Below are 16,221 nucleotides of genomic sequence, written 5' to 3'. Positions count from 1 at the left end.
CCCACGATGCCTGAGCTTCCTATTCTCTAACCTGACCTGTCCCCTCCATCCCGGGGCTGCCCTGTCTAACCTGGCCCTGTGCCCTCCACGCCAGGGTTAGGGTTAGGGTTAGGGTTAGGGTTATGGTCAGGGCTGGCCCCGGCCCCTCCACCCCCAGGCCGACCAACATACCGAGCGTTACGTTTTTGGCAGTGAGGTCATTGCAGGAGGTGTAGTACTGAGTGAGCCAGACAATGCCCACGATGGCGTAGATGAACTCGATCACCAGGATGGCTGCAAGGAGAGCAGGGCCCCAGCTGAAGGACGGAGAGGCCCTGGAACCTGGGCCCGGCTCCTCCTGCCACAGGATGCCCAGCCAGCTCGGCAGCAGACTGCCCGCCGCCCCTGCCACACAGGCCTCGTGGCGCAGAGGGCCCAGGGAGTGTGGCTGTCCCACCACCGGTTCTACTCATGTGCCCTCAGGCCCCGACGCCTCCCTGAGAAGGTGACTGCAAAGGTGCATGACGAAGAGGCGTTTCTCTGTTCGTTCAGGAATTAGAACTATACCCATGAACTCTGGGATCAGATGTATCTTAGGCAAGTTACCTAATCTCTCTGAGCCTCCGTTTCCTCGTCTGTAAAATGGGGGTGACAAGGTCCATGGTACAGGGCTGTGAGAACTGGGTGACGGGGTGTTCATTTCATGGAAATTGCTATTCCCAGGAGGAGGCCTCTGGCACTTGAGGCAGGAGGGGGAAGGGGCCCCAGCAGCCAGCTGCCCAAGGTGCCCTGCCCAGACCAGAGCAGTGGGCCCAGGGCTGAGATGGGGTTAGGGAGGCAGGTGGGAGAATTGACGGCCCCCCCAGGGGGCAGCATTGGAAGCCCCAGCTCTACAGGCATCCCGGTGTGGCAGCTGAGAGCCCAGGCTTTAGAGCCAGACAACTTGGGTTCAAATCTCAGCTCTGACACTCATATGCTTACTAGCCATGTGACCTTAAGAGAGCAAAGTAACCTCCCTGGGCCCCAGATTCCTCATCTGCAAAATGAGACCAGCAATGGCTCCTCCCTGAGTTAACACAGGAAGAGGACTTAGCACAGGCCACAGGAGCACAAGAATGTCCACCAGGAGTGACTGGGAGTGGCGGCTGGAACCCAAGCCCAGGAAGAGGAGACGGGCGGGTCCTCCGGGAGCTGGTCCAGGCCCCTGAGGGGCTTCCCTGGGAGGGTGGGGGGCTGTTTGGGGAATGATCACAAAGCAGCTGAAGAGATATGCACAGCCTAGATGGAGCAGCGGTCGGCAACCTTTTTCTGTAAAGGGCCAGAGAGTAAATAATATTTTTAGATGTTGTGGGTCATAACGTCCGTCACAACTACTCGGCTCTGCTGCGGTCACGCAAAAGCAGCCAGAGGCAGTAAGTACTAAATGAATGAGTGTGGCTGGGTTCCAATAAAACTTTATTTAAAAAACAGACGGCGGGGCTGCGCTTGGCCCTCAGGCCGCAGTCTGCCCACCCCTGGTCCAGAAGCGGGCCCAGTAAGTCTGCCCGTTCGCTGCTGGCCCCGGTGCTGGCACAGGGCCCAGCCCATCGTGTGTGGCTGAAAGAACGCTGGGCCCAGGAGGAGGGTGGGGGTGGGGGTGGGCCGGAGCGGCCCCCTCACCCACGGCAGGGGGCCCTTACCCAGGCGCACGTAGAGCACGTACTGCATGGATTCGCGGGGCTCCGTGTAGAGGATGCCGCCGCGCATGCTCAGCCAGATGATGGCCATCTCAGCGATCATGCAGCTCAGCAAAATGCCCAGGTAACCGCGGCCGTGGTCCACCAGGTTCAGGGAGCAGGCCTCGTGCGGGTTGTAGACCAGGCCGAAGAGCACCACGGACAGGATCACAAACCTGGGGGAACGTGCACATGAGAGGGGCCAGGCGGCCCACGCACCTCCCATGGCCTCTGGCGGGCGGCCTGGACTCGGGGTGGAGGGCTTCACTGCTCTGGGAGCAGGACCACTGTCTACCTGGCAGCAAGTCCCTCTGAGGACACAGGCATCCGGAGACAGGGGAGCGAGAGCAGGGAGCCCAGCCACCAGCCGTGGGCAGACAGCACAGCAGCTCTGCCCAGTGCTGGGGTCAGGCCCGGCGGTGGCCAGGCGGGGTCTCTGGGCTCCACGGGGGTATTGCCCTAAAGGCGTAGCCGTTTCAGCACCAACTCCGGGGAGCTGGGAACGCCAACAGGGTTGGGACAGATGGCCAGAAGGCCTCCTTCCAGGCCTGTGGCGTGGCCCCGAGACTCACCAGGTGGTATGCAGGAGGAAGAGGAAGATGGCTGGCAGGACGAGGTCATCGCTGCCCACAGACCAGCGCCGCCGGAACACCACGATCCCGGGCATGGCTGGCAGCTCTGCAGAGGCTCAGCGGGCCTGGCGCTCACCTCCTGAAACAGAGCAGAGGACCCTGAGGCTGCCCGGGCTGCTGCGGCACCCAGGGCCACCGCGCTCCTGGTCAGGCGTGCCCAGCTGCACAGGCATCTCTCCCAGGCCCTGCAGCCCCAGGCCTTTCAGCCCCATCCCTGGGCAGGATCCACCTCCCACCGTATCCATCCCCCACCGTATCCACCCCCTGGAGCCGACATCTAAAACTGTAGCAGCCAGACACTGGCTTCAGCCTTACCCCTGAGGACTCTCCTCCCCCCAACACTGGCACAGACCCCTTGGGATCAGCTCTGCCTGGGGTTACCCCAACAGGAACTGCTCAGCTCCTTTAAAGACCTGGGCTCACCCCTGCCTCCCTTTCCATGGGATCAGGGAACCCCCTCACCCACCGCCTGCTGCCCAGTTCATGCTCTCCTTGGGGTCGGGTGAGGGCTTCCCAGGCCAAGCCTGAGCCTGTCTCCCGGCATGAGCCGAGCCGGGCAGGTGGAAGGCTGAAGGCCTTGGGGAAGGTGGGAGTGAGGGCATGCGTGGGGCTGGCACACATGGAGGATGGGAGCGCCCAGCACATAGTAGGTGCTCAGTAAATATTTGTTGAATGATGTCTTCCGTTTTGTGCTTTGCTGGAATGCTGGGAGCACGCTCCAGGACTTGATTTTGCACCCGTCAGAAAGAATTCCCAACCACAGATATGCCTCTTGGCAGGGAAGGACGTGGTTGAGATGGGGGGTCAGGAGCGTAGCTGGGGTGCCCAGCCTCTCTGCCAGAAGGGCAGTGGGCAAGCCCAGCTGGTATCCCATCCTCCTGGCGACCACTGCTCCCACACCCACCCTGGGCCATGCAGCCTTTACTGCCCAGATCCCAACTCTCTGAAGTAGCTGAATTCAAGTTAGCCACAGGCAAGCTCAGGGAGGAGGGCCCAGGAATCCGGGCCCCCCCTCCCTAGAGCCCCAGGAACCAGGGCAGGGGGCGCCGGCTGGTTGGTTCCCCACAGGGGGGGCCCGGGAGACACGGGTGAGGGGCTCCGTGGCAGCCCTGCGCTCAACTGTGCGGAGGAACCCCTGCTGCGGGAGGCTGGGTGCTGGTGGGCAGCTGCCCCCAGGCTGGCAGAGGCTTACATGGCACCTGGTCCAGAGGTGGGCGGCAAGTCCTCCTCTCCCCGGTGACGGCTCCAGGGAAAAAGAGTGTCTGCGGAGACCGGCATCACTCGGGAAGTGGCCAAGTCTCCCCGGCCGGTGGGCGCGGCCCTCAGGGTGGGCGACGGGGTGTGGAGCCAGGTGGCCGGCCAGCACGTCCAGCCCAGCCCGTCTCGGTCGCCCTCTCCCTGGTGCAGCCACTTCATCCAGCCGCTGCCAGGCTGCTCCCAGAGAGGTGGCGGCCTGGCGGGCAGGCTGGCGGGCTAGCCTGCTGGGGTCGTGCCTACTCCTCCCCCCACCCTCAGGAAGTGACATCATCCCACTCTCTCCTAGGAGGAGTCGGAGCACGGATTCTGGGAAGCGGGAGAAGGATGGAGAGCGCGGAGCTGCGTGGCGGGGTGTCCGGGGGTGGGGGTCTGGGACTGCAGGAAGCCGGGGCTCCAGTCCTGTGTCTGTGACAAGTGGCTGACCGCACCGGCTCCGGTTTGAAAGGACGGACGGGATGGGAGGGGCTGGGACTCCATGGGTGGCAGCAGGGCTGGGAAGGACAGAGCTGCCAACAGCTGGTATTTCAGCCGCCAGCTCTCTACAGCCCTTCCCTGATTCCAGGTGGCCCACGGAGGGTGAGCTGGAGCGTGGGGTTGGGCTCAGGGGCCCCTCACACAAATGAAATGACTGAGAGGTCCCAGCAGGTGCTGCAGCACTGCTCTAATCAGGCCAGACCCTGGCAGAGGAAGGGGAGGGCTGTCCCAGAGGGGCTGGCGGGTGAGGGCTGCCCTGCCAGGAGCCTAGAACATCTCGTTCTCAGGGATGCAAGGGTGAACCCTTCCCAGTCACCTGCTCTCACCCCCGCCCTTCACCTCTTGGAGTCTAGAATGGCTAAAACTCCCTCAACTCACACGTATCATTCACTTAACAACCTCGTGTGCACGCGGCCCCGCCCTCCCTGCTCTCAGGCAGGAGAGGTGGGGCGAGCCTGGCACCCCTGCAGAAGTGGCCGAAGATCTGTCAAGACCCTGGAGTGATACGGCCAGTGGCAGCCTCTGTCCCCCAGCTCAGGGAGTGCCCAGCCGACAGCTGTGGTCAGTGCCAGTCCCACCGAGGTCACGTGGCAGGGCTGCTGCGGGCTGACCCCACCGGGTGCCCCATTACAGGCCTGGGGACCACACCCCGCGCCCTCCAGCCTGCACCCGGGCCCAGCCCACCACTGCAGAATCCTAGGTCCAGCGCTGCCTGGCTTCCAACCCGGGCTCCATCACCCACTAAAGGTATGACTTACTAGTTGTGTCTCAGTTTCCTCATCTGTAAAGTGTCGATTATCCCCACCTGCTAAGGGTCTAGTGCGGACCATACGAGAGGGCCCAGCAGTGCTGGACAAAGCCAGAGACGGTCTTAGCTCAGGCGGGCGAAGCAGAGGGAGAGTGTGTGAACCCGGTGGACCAGCCGCCCCTCCCCGGCCTGGGCTAGTGGATTCTCCAGCTGGTCACCACCAGGTCATGGTGTGGGCTGGGGGGCGACAGGGCCTGTGCTGCTGCTGGGGGGGAGGGTGGGCCACTCTACTCCATGCAGATTCATACATCTCAGGGCTGCTATTTTTAAGGGCCTGAAAGACGCTCTTTCTCTCGAGACCCCAGCCCTTCACAATGGGGGCCTGTTCCCCTGCTGGGGATGTGATTTCATCCGGAGGAAATGTCTCAGGATGGGGGAGGGCAGAGGCTACTTCCTGGTCTGGGGCTGCCACAAAGCACTACCTCTGGCTCTCCTCCCCTAGGGCACAGGGTCCGTGCCCTTCAGTAACCTCAGTGGGGGCAGCGCACAGCCTCCCTTCCTTACCCAGACCGGGGGCACTTCCAGGGGAGGTGTGGCGCCCCCTCCGGCGGGCGGGGGAGAACAGGGGCACTGCTGGGCGCCTCCCATGCCCCTGGCTGGGCACCACCCCCAACAGAGGCAGGTGTGAGGGGGGCACCAGGACACCCCCCACACGTGGATGGAATGACTTGAGTGGCACTCCGAGGCCCCTTTCCTCCACCCACAAAGCCCAATTTCCTTGACGGAGATTCAGGCCCCCGAGTTAAGTATTAACCATTCTCGGAGTTCCTCTCTCTAAAAATGCAAAACTGTTTTCTAAAATGCACATGCTGACCCCTACTTTAAAAACCTTCCACGGCTCCAGTGGTCTGCAGGATAAAGTCCAAGCCTCTCAGGCAGCAGCTAAGGGTCTCAGTAACTGGCAGGCAGGCTGTGCAACCTTGGGCAGGTGCCTTGCCCTCTCTGAGTCCTGGAGCAGGAAGATACTCCCCAAGCCCTAAGGATCCCAGGCATAGACATCCCAATGGAGCCCTGGGCACTGTCTTAAACTTGCTGATTCCTTGCTGCCCATCCCTGTCCCAGCTCAACCGAGAGTCCCCGAGGGCGGGGGCCTTGCAGCATTGCTCTCCTTCACACCCCCTCTCCCCCTGGGCAGCCCTGGCCCCTCCAAACCACTGCTCCATCCCCCTGAAGCAGCTGCCATAAGCGCTGGAGGCATGGCTCCTTCCCGTCTTCGCTCAAATCCTTCAGTTTTGGGGAAATGTCCCTCCCCAGCGCTCTCCCTGACCACCCTCTCCTCTGGCTGTCTTAACTGTGCTAGGGCTTTGGTTTCTTCAGCTGAAAAACGGGGACAACGTCACCCCCACGGAAGGCTGCAGCGAGAGCTGGCTGGGACGAGGTCACGGAGGTCTGCATAGGTCCTGGCGGAGCCCAGGGCTCCATTCACGGCGGGTGGGTGGGGGGCATCATATCAACAGGGCTCCTGAGGAGCTTCTGGGGACTTCGTGGCAGGGTGATCTGCGACAGGTGCCAGGGTTTGGGCAGGTGCTGCTGATGCCCATGGTTGGCTCCAGCTGATCAGTAAGGGCCGGACTGAGCGCATGTGAGCCCTGACAGGGTAACCTGCTCCCGCCACGGGCCTTGAGCAGGGGGGCTGCTATTTAAAGCGCCCTGGGCTGGGCGCTCATCCTCTGATCCTAAGGTCCCCTTGGGCTTGGTCCAGGGAGCAGGTTTCAGGGAGAAGTGCCCCTTGGTAGTGGGTCCCAGCTGGTGGGGTGCTGAGAGCTCCCAGGGAAGGGAGGAGGGCACGGGCTGCCTCCGGGACAGAGAGTTCCAGCTTGGGGCTGGTGGGACATGGGAGGTCATCTCTCTTGCCTGCAGGGGGGCCAGGACACCAGGGTCAGTGTGAACCACAGAGGACAGGATGATATGCTGTAGGAGGCCCGTCCAGTGTCACCAGCAGCCTCTACGTCAGCCCATGAGATTTCCCACCTGGCAGAGGCGGCTTCAGGCATCTGGGCCAAAAATGGGCTAGAAGTTGAGCCTGAAGGAAGGGATGACAGCCAGGTCCAGGCCACCAGGATACATCTGACATCAACTGAGCACCTCCCGTGTCCTGGACTAATCACCTGCTATCCTCACAGCAGTGACGCAGGGTGACAGCCTCGCTCTCACTCCACATGCTCTAAAAACAGGCTGTGGCTGAGTACTGGCTCTGCACTTACTGGCTGTGTGAGCTTGGACAAGTTACTTAACCTCTCTGTGCCATGGTTCCTTATGTCTAAAGTGGGGCTAAGAACAGTAGCTACCTCAGAATTGTCACAAGGGTTAAATGAGTCATACACTTAAGCCAGCACCTGTCACAGACTAGGTGCTCAGTGAATCTGGCTCTTCCGCTAAATATTTCTATTGAAGAACGAGGAGGCTGAGGCTCAGAGACTCTGCCCCCCACCTTCAGAGGAGCAGGAGGCTGAGCAGGCAAGAGACACAGGTCCTTCCTTCTGCCATCCAACTCCTTCTAGCCCACACCTACTGCAGGAACGTCAGGGTTAGAAGGGGCCTTGGAAACAGTCCTGGGGCCCCCTTTTATGGGTGAGTAAATCAAGGCTTAGAAAGGCCCCAGAGGCTCCCAGCTTTCCCATCACCTCCACCCCACCTGGTGCTGAATACACAGTCAGAGTCGCCAAGCTGGCCCATCCCTTCCCCTTCCTCACGGCACGCCCTTCTCGAACTCCCCGAGAGGCACTCCCATTAGCAGAGTGTCACCCCAGGGAGCCTGGGCTGAGATCCTCTCTTTTGCACTCTTGATACATAACTCTCTTGGAAGCCGGCAAAATCCACACGAGCTCCCTCGCTGGAGATCAACCCGAAAGAAGGCATCAATCATTTGTACGGTTTCGTGCAGCGTCATCAGTGGCTAGCTCTCCACCTCTCGGCGGGTGGGGTCCCCATCACTCTGCAGCCCAGCTGGTGAAGAAGAGGACACCTCAGCCTCAAGCCCACCTGCCCTAGACCCCGTTTAGCCCTACCCGCTGAGGCCTGGTGACTGGGCCAGAGCTGCCAGTCTCAGACCAAGGGCAGCATCCCCAGGCCAGAAAGTCACCACCATTCCAGACCTCAGTTACCTCTTCTGAAGAATGAGGAGCCTGGACTAAGGGGAGGCTTGTATTTTTGTATTTGTTAATATTTATTTGCATCCCCAGCTAAGGCTGCATGTGCCTGTATAGGAACCACAAACAATGAAAAGGTGGAATATAAATGTAGAAACAAACTTCAGAACAAAAAGTAAGTAGATTAAAATAGAAGGTTGGGGAAATTGTTGTACATGTGTTAAGACGTAAAGGCCCTCACAGGAGCTACATGTAAAACTATCATTAGACTCCATGCTTCCTGGTGGCCAAAGTTAAAAGGGAAATTGGGTAAGGACTCTTTTAGCTCTGTAAGGTGTTGCAATCCTTGGGGCCCTGAGGGGAGGGCCCAGGACTCCCATTCCCATAATGAATGGGAAGCCCCATGTGACAGGGCTTTGAAATGAGAAGATGCTCCAAAAACAGTGAAAGGGACAGGTACCTGCTGCCTGCTAGACCCTCTGGGTCTGTCTGTGTTGGGCGCTGGAGCTTGACTAGTCTTGAGGGGTGCATCTGACTTGGGGGACTGACTGCAGGGAGACTGGACCCCGGGCAGCCTGCAGGGCGAGTGGCGGCCCCCAGAGGTTCTGTCCCAGCTGGGGCGGACTCACCAGGGGCCACCCTCTGGCCTACGTGGGCTGGCAGACGGCTCCCGCCCTCTTTAGCCATGTCCAGAGCACGGGCTCCAGGGATGGTCAAATCCCAGCACCTCCACTTCTCAGCTGTGTGGCTAGTTAAGAGACCTAGTTAATCTCTCCGCTGGCTTGTGAGGCTTAAATGAGGGAGCACCTGCAGAGAGAGGGGATCCGCACGTATTAACTAGAATCATTTCACGAGGCTGCAGGGCGGTTCCAGGGTGATGGAGGAGAGCTCAGCCCACCTGAAGTTGGGGACCCAGTTGTTCTGCTCCCTCCAGCATTTGTCAGTTGCCTACCATGTCTTGGGCCTTGTCTAAGCACTTTGCAAACCTAACTCACTTAATCTTCACAGTAACTCTGTGAGGTAGGCATTGCTATTACCACGTTTTACAGATGAGATGAAGTGACTTGCTCCAGGTCACACAGCCTAGTTCCAGAGCCCGTGTCTTAACTGCTGCTTCTGAGGAGCAGGATTCAGCTAAAGGCCTGTTTCTGAACCCGGGAGCAGGCGTCCCGTGTCCCCCATGGAGTGAGGGGCCAGGGCCTCAGGGACCACAAAGAGCTCTCTGGGTCTTCCTGTGGCTCCAGACTCCTGGTCACACCACCACGGGGAGACTGTGGGCATTGGACCCACTCTGCAGATAAGGAAAACTGAGCCCGGGGGTCGGGGGGGTTGGTCCACGGGCTGCCTGGAGGTGTGTGGGTGGTGGGTCCAGAGCTAGAAACTTTATGTGTCCTCTTATTCCAGCCTCATCAGACAGTAGGGGTACCACCCCAGCTTTACAGATGGAGAAACCGAGGTCACAGAGGGGCAATGGCTTGCCCGAAGATCCCATGACAAAGACGAGGCAGGGCTGGGATTTCAAAGTAGCCTCCTTGAGTTACTTAAAAGGAAAACCCTCTGCCCGTCAGTGCGATTCCTTATTCCCACATGTTCCTTCGGCCCTTCAAGTCCCTCTCCCTCCCAGGTGTGGGGTCCCACACGGAAGCTGGGCTCCGGGAGGCACGGGGAGGGGGAGGGCAGCGAGGGAGGCGACAGAGAAGGAGCGCGCGTGGGCCGGGGGCCGCGTGCACAGCCAGCCTGGGCCTGGGTGCGTGCAACCCAAGTTAGGGGCCGGAAAGCTGTTGCTTTTCACACGTCAGCTGTGCCGAAGCAGAAGGCAGAGCCGAGCCAGCCCAGGGCTGAGGCCGGATTTCGGCAAGACATGGGTCCTCACACGCCCAGGCCCTGGGACTGAAACGGTGGGCCTGAAACCGGTGGGGGCAGGAGGGGGATTCTGCCGCCTCTGCTTCCCTCCCCCCGCAGAGTCTCAGACTCGCAAGCCCCTTCCCGGCCCTCCCCACCACGAGCCCATGGGTGGGTATGGCTGTTCTCATGTCACAGATGGGGAAACCGAGGCTCCAGGGTTAAATAACCCAGGGAGTGGGAGGCCAAGTCAGGCTTCGAAGCCAGGCCTCTCTGCTGCGTTCTCTCCACATCCACGTGCTTGCTGGCCAGAGCCCCTCCCCACGAAAGAGCAATCTGGGAGCCGGGCACAGAGTTCAGGGAAGAGGATGAAAAGGAGCAGCCCCAACTACTGGGGGCCACGGCTACGGTCATGCTGGGCTGGACCTGGAAATAGCTCCAACAATTATTCTATCACCAGTTATTTTAAAAAAATTCTTATGTGGCATCTACTACATGCCAGGTACAGTAGCAAGCAGCTCACAGATATTACCTACTTTAATTTCATCCTTTGAGCAACCCTATGAGGTAAGTGCTATTGTTAACCCACTTTACAGATGAGGAAACAGGCCCAGAGAAGTTAAGGAACTTGCCCAAGGTCACTCAGCTGGTGAGGGCCAGGCCGCGAGGCTCCAGGCTGTGCTCTCAGCCCCTCCCGAGCCCTCATCAGGGCTCCCTTTATCCCAGAGGCTCCAGCTTCTCATTCTCACGCTAATTATTTTCCACTCATCTACAACAAGCAGAATTTGCCATCTGCCACAGGCCCTGTCACTGACACCAGCCAGCTCCCCTGGAATCAACTAGCTGTTCTGGGAGAGTGGCTGGCTGCGGAGGGACGAGGAGGGAGGGCCCGGGAGGCAGCAGGACCCTCCCGTGGCTACTCCGCTGCCCTCCCTGTCCTCTCCTGGGGGGTGGGGGGGGGTGCGGTTACACCAGGGCTTACTTAGTCCTGGGCCGGAATGGACCTGTTTCCCATAGTGGAAGAGGTTCCCCTCTGGCCAGGCCAGGTTTTATTTCTGAATTCTTCCTTGGAGACTGTTTATTTTCCTGAAACTAGGAATGGCCTTTGTCCCACACTCATTCTGGTGCCCGGGGAAGAGGTGCCCTGGAGCGGCCCAGGGAGGCGGTCTCTGCTGGCCTCCTGATGGGCACTCGCGGCACCTGGGTTTCCCAGCCCCTGGCCAGTTCCTCCCGTCTGTCTGTGGATAGATGCAGGCACCCATCCCAGGTTTGTTTCTATCCAGGCGGAGTCCTTTCTGTGCTGCCCCTGTGGTCTTCTCACGTTCCCTCACGTGCTAAGACGTCTTTACCCCGCCTCCCCTGGAACCCACCCTCTCAAATGCGTGCACCTGGAGGGTAATGGCTCATGGAAGGAGCCTGCCGCTGCCTTCCCTCCTGCCCTGGAGTGGGACAGCCCCGAGTTTGAATCTTGGTTCTGTCACTTCTAGTTGCCTGTGACCTTCATTTCTCGGAGCCTCAGTTTCCTCATCTGCAAAAGAGGACAATGGAGGTACCCGCTTCACAGGGAGTCGTAAGGAGTAAGTGAAATAATGCATATAAAGCACTCAGCTCTTGGGAAGTATTAGTTGATATCATTATTATTTATCCGTCATCTCTCCTGAGAGGGCGTAGACCTCGTCCTCACTGCCCGAGTTGTGGCAGGGCTGCTGATCTCCGTGAGGGAAGTCAAGCCTCCCACACGGAAAGGCCCTGCTCCTGACCCCTGGCACCAGGCTGACCCATGCCTGCCCTCACCTGTGCCAGCCTACATAATGCCCTGACCTACCTTCTCAGGCAGGGATGGCAGCTTCTCCTAGGAGCCCCACCTGCCAGGCTGAGGCTTCACTGGCCCTGCCTCCTTAATCCACTGAGATGGGAATCACCATCCCACGGCTCAGCTGGGACTGGGGAGCTCCGGCCCAAGGCCACACCTGTGCTCCTGCGGAATGCCCCTGTCTGTCTGTGTCTCTGAGTTTCCCAGTGCCCCACTGTAGGCCCCTTCCCAGCTCAGACTCTGGATGCCCTGAGGGGCAGCAGCCCACTGCTCATGCCCATCTGCCCAGTTCTGCATCCTACTGGCAGTCCCCGCCAGGCCCTCTCGCCCCTCGCCTCCCCCAGGGCCTCTGCTCTTCTGCGAGCCAGTGCCTGGGGGCCCCCAGAAGGCAGTTCATCTGCAATGCTCTGGCCGGCTTCCCAAGAGCTTCCGAGAAGAGACTCCCTGTTCCAGGTGCTGGCAACACCTCTGAGAGGAATTAGCACCCTCCACTTCATGAGGGGCCCCCGAGCGAGGCTGCTAATGAGGGTGCTAAGTGGGCACACCTAGCCTGACACCTCCCCTCTGGGAACCCACCCCCACGCCCAGCATACCCTGTGCCACCAGGTCCTATCGCGCCTGCCTCCTCTGCCTGCACTGGGGGAAGCGCTCTCCAGACTCCGGGAGGCTGCGTGGGCCACGGAGGATCCGCGGAGGGGCCACCTGCCCGGGCGGCATGGCCATCTAGGGCACAGGCCCGCACTCAGGCTATTGAGTTTCACTTCAACCATTCCCTGGGCATCGCAGAAGCACGCAGGGATCGAGTGACTGCGTAACACAAGCTCTTTCCCGGGGGAGGAGGTCTGCAGAGTTCCCGTGTGCGACCGGAGGGCCAGTGTCCCCTGTCCCCCGCAGAGCATCGCTGGAGGCGGCAGGTGCTGCTTCCAACGGCCCTCAGGCCTCGGCCCGGGCCCTGCCCCTCTGTGGCCCTCCTCGCCTGTGCCCAGTGAGCGGATGGCAGTGCTCTCCCAAGTGGGTTTCTGGAAACCCTGAGGCACCCCCAGATGAGGGGAGACGGTCACAGCAGGCTAGGGTTTGCAGGCTATGATGGTCAGAGCAGCTTTTACCTCTTTTACATATTGGGGCTCCTCGTAACACTGTGTTTGAGCTAAACAGTCTCAGTGCTGAAAAACGTTTGAGAGGCCCTGGACAGGATGACCTGTCAGGTCCACTCTGGCCTTGACTTCTAGAGTTCTACTTGCTATTTTGGTGCAGGACGGCTCCACCCAGGAGCCCAAGCTAATTCGACCATCACACGTGTCTGCCTGGCCTGAGCCACAAGGGGCCAAAGGAAACACTGAGCCAGGTGCTCAGAGACTCCTACAGGCCCCTCATCCCCTCGCACCTCCCCAGGCATGACAGAGCCAGACCCAAGCACGTGACCACAGGCCTCCAGGAAGCGGTGCGGGCTCCGAAGGCCACTGGATGGAGGACAGGGCTGGACCCGGCTTTTGTCCTAGTGCTTCTGTCCCCTCAGACGTGCACTGAGCCACGACCTTCCAAGTACAGTACAGCACGGAGTCACTTCCCAAGATGGATCAACCACTGCTTCCTCCTCCTCGGTACAACGGGATGGTGATGACGGCGCCTCCCTCGTGGAAGAAGGCAAAGTGAGTTCAAAGCTGTGAAGTGCTGAGAGCTGGGTCCGGCCCAGGGGGGGCTGCTTGGTAGCATTAGCTACACGCACACACGTTTACAGTTTTAGTTAAATCAACTCCCTCCTCAAAAGTGCATTAGGGCTCCTAGCTGCCCTTTAAATAAGATTAAAACTCCCAACCATTAGCTATAAAGCTCTCCACCAACAGCCCCCCGGCCCTGCCGCTGGGCAAGCCCGTTTCCTGCTCCCATGTCCATCTCCTGCTCATCAATGGAGCGGGCCCTGCCCGGTGCTTCCTGCTCGCCAGGTGCCTGCTCACTTCAGGGGTTCCTCCCCGGCGAAGCTCAGGGCCTGTCCAGTTGGCCTTAAGCCCCAGACCTGGCTGGTCAGCCTGTGGCTAACCAGTGAAGTGGCAGCCCACCTTCCTGCAGGCTCCGGGCGCTGCTGCCTCACCTTCTCTGCTACACCGGAGGCGCCCAAGGAGGAAACCTTGGCCTCCCCCTGCTTCTCTCCTGGCCTGGGGGATGGGCCCAGAGGCTCGGGGCCACATAGACTGGAAATGGGGGGAGCACTGGCCTCCACAGTGGGGGCTACCCCATCAGGCACCTGGTAAAGGTCAGCCTTCTGCCTCCTCACGCCCTTCGGTCCTGCCCCGTATCTGGGCAGGTGAAGGCTCGGAGAGAGCAGCGCCCGACCTCGGGCTCCGGAGCTGGGTGTCACTTTCCTTCCCAGGGGACTCACCCTCAGGGCCTGGGGCCCCAGCCTCGTCACACTGTCACTTCTGTGGCCTCTGCTTCCCGGCCTCCTCCCTGGGTGTGGCAGGCGGTGGAGCCGGGGCCGCTTGCCCGGCACAGCCCTGGTGACCGAGGGCTGGACTGCCGCCCGTCCTTCCAGCCCTGAGTGGCACTCCACAACCACTTAACAAGGTCACGGCACGGAGCTAATGGGCATTTGGCGGGGCCTCTCCCAGTCAGCCTGGGGCAGGCGCCTGTGGCCCCATTAACTGCCCACTACCAGTAGGGATGAGACAGGCCTTTCACTGCACCTGCCAGCCCTGGGGAGGTCGGCAAAGCTGCTGGTGACTCCAGGGGATGAACCTTTCAACAAGAGCCGACGGCGCCATCGAGAGAGACCAGCAGGGCCGGGCACTGAGTGCTAAAGGGATGCCCACCTGGGGTTCAGGAGACAGACAGGGTCCTGGCCAGACCAGCTGAGGCCGAGGCTCCTGCCAGGCAGAAAGTGGCACCTTGTCTCCTCTGGGGCTCGGGGGGGAGTGCGACAATTCCTGTTCCCTCGGCAGGCCCAGCCCTTTGCCGCTTGCCCAGGAAGGCTCTGGAGTGGGGCGGAGGGGGGGTGAGGGAGTCGGTGAGAGCTAGGGGACCAGAGGGGGGCGGCCTGCGTCACGGCTCCTGCTGACTGCCCCACCCTCGGCGGCTGCTGGCTGCTATAAATACCACTCCTGCCTCTGGATGGTGCAGGAGGTGACCTAGAATCGTGGGCTCTGGGGCCTCCTGGGTGCCCCTCCCTGCCAGCGTCAGATGGAGCTGCCCGACCAGAACATCCCTGCTGCCCGACAGCCCACCCCCACCTCGAGCGGGGCCCCCGCCAGGGCTGGGAAGACCCTGACACTGAGGGGACGGCTGCGGCTTCCCGACCCCGAGTCTCCCACAACCGTCCTTTCTACCACCTTGGTGGCAAGTCCCGGGGACACTGGGTCCCCAGAGAGCGAAGGCCTGGCCGACCCACAGAGGAGACAGGAGGTGAGGCCCGTAACCACCCACCGCAGCCTCCATCCTCAAGCCCGAAGGCTCCAAGGCCCCTTGACCCCGGGCCCCCCGCCCCCTCCTCAGTCCACGGTTCCTCGGCAGCCCCACCTGGCTTCCAAACTTGCCATCTCCCCAGAAGCCTCCCTGGATGCACTCGACTGTGACTGTCCTTCTTCTAATCGGTGGCAGGCATCTGAGTGAGCCCTTCCCTCCTCAAGAGACCCCAGGCGGACCCGGGCCCCAAACCCCAGCCTGGGCTGACCCAGGAGCACAGGACACGAGGCGGCCCCGGGCCTGGCAGCGGTGAGGACCCCAGCCCTCACATGTGGCCAGAGTTTGGCTTCAGACTCCCCGGCTCAGTGCGGCGCCGGGACGTGAGGCGAGAAGAGGCTGGGAACAGCTCCCCAGATGGGGCCTGGGGGTGTGAACACAGGTGAAGCCTAGTAAAAGTTAAGTTCACGTATGCAGTCACCCTCCACCCTCCGCCGCACGGAGTGCCCGCTACATGCCAGGGGCCACGGCAGTAACGAAAGGCCCAGGTGGGGCCAGCCCTCCTGGAGCTGACAGGCTAGAAGGAAAGAGAGGTTTCAAGCTAATCTTCACACACAACGGTGAAAAATTCTATGACCTGTGCTCAGAAGAGGGGTCGTGTCAGAGCCTGAGCAGGGAGGTGAAGGGCAGCTGTCTTAAGAACTGGGAGCCGGAGCTGAGATCTGAAGGATAAGACGGAGTAAGGCGGCCACAAAGAGAGGGCAGCGGAGGAACACATGGAAGAGGCCCGTGTGCAGAGCCCGGAGGATGGATTAAAGACCAGACCGGCCAGATGGGAGCAGAAGGGAGGGCCAAGCTGGAGACGCTCCTGGGGTCTTGTGAGCCACGCTTCATCCTGGGGGCAGTGGGAAACTCCGGGCCAAGGCGGGCACGACGCGGGTGTGGAGAGGAGCAGGGCTCAGACTGAGATTCAGCAGGCAGTGGTGACAGACGGGATGGGCGCTGCCGAGGATGCCCCAGGCTGACTGCCGTGCAACCGGACAGGCGGAGGGGCCGGCACTGTACCGGCCCTGGGATCCCTGAGACACCGGGGCCAGCCCGCTCTGGAGCACTTCCTGCCGTCAGGGGAGGATGGACCACGCTCTGCTTCCCCCGATCCTGGAGGAACGCACTCCCCAGAGTTTCAGCTCGGCCCAGTCCTGCCCTCGGGTGTGCCACA

The 16,221-nt window shown here is 60.9% G+C and overlaps 1 protein-coding gene across 6 annotated transcripts in view; it reads right to left on the bottom strand.

The window, feature by feature from the left end:
* The window catches only part of DAGLA (diacylglycerol lipase alpha), a 62,499-nt gene that overhangs the window by 24,211 nt on the left and 22,067 nt on the right, over positions 1–16,221 (bottom strand). The window contains exons 2-5 of one of the 6 annotated variants that reach the window (XM_082477886.1): positions 11,185–11,324; positions 2,267–2,405; positions 1,659–1,870; positions 172–273 (exon numbers count right to left, since the gene is read on the bottom strand). In XM_082477886.1, the coding sequence (XP_082334012.1) occupies positions 172–273; positions 1,659–1,870; positions 2,267–2,361 (409 nt within the window). In that variant the 5' untranslated portion in view covers positions 2,362–2,405; positions 11,185–11,324. Of the gene's footprint in view, positions 1–171; positions 274–1,658; positions 1,871–2,266; positions 2,406–3,518; positions 11,161–11,184; positions 11,325–16,221 lie in introns of those variants that run through there. The other 5 variants (XM_082477885.1, XM_082477888.1, XM_082477884.1 and 2 more) reach the window with 5 other exon arrangements.

Source organism: Balaenoptera physalus (assembly GCF_965194825.1).
Source record: "Balaenoptera physalus genome assembly, chromosome: 10".
Lineage (NCBI taxonomy): Eukaryota > Metazoa > Chordata > Mammalia > Artiodactyla > Balaenopteridae > Balaenoptera > Balaenoptera physalus.
This window is presented reverse-complemented; position numbering and strand designations above follow the sequence as displayed.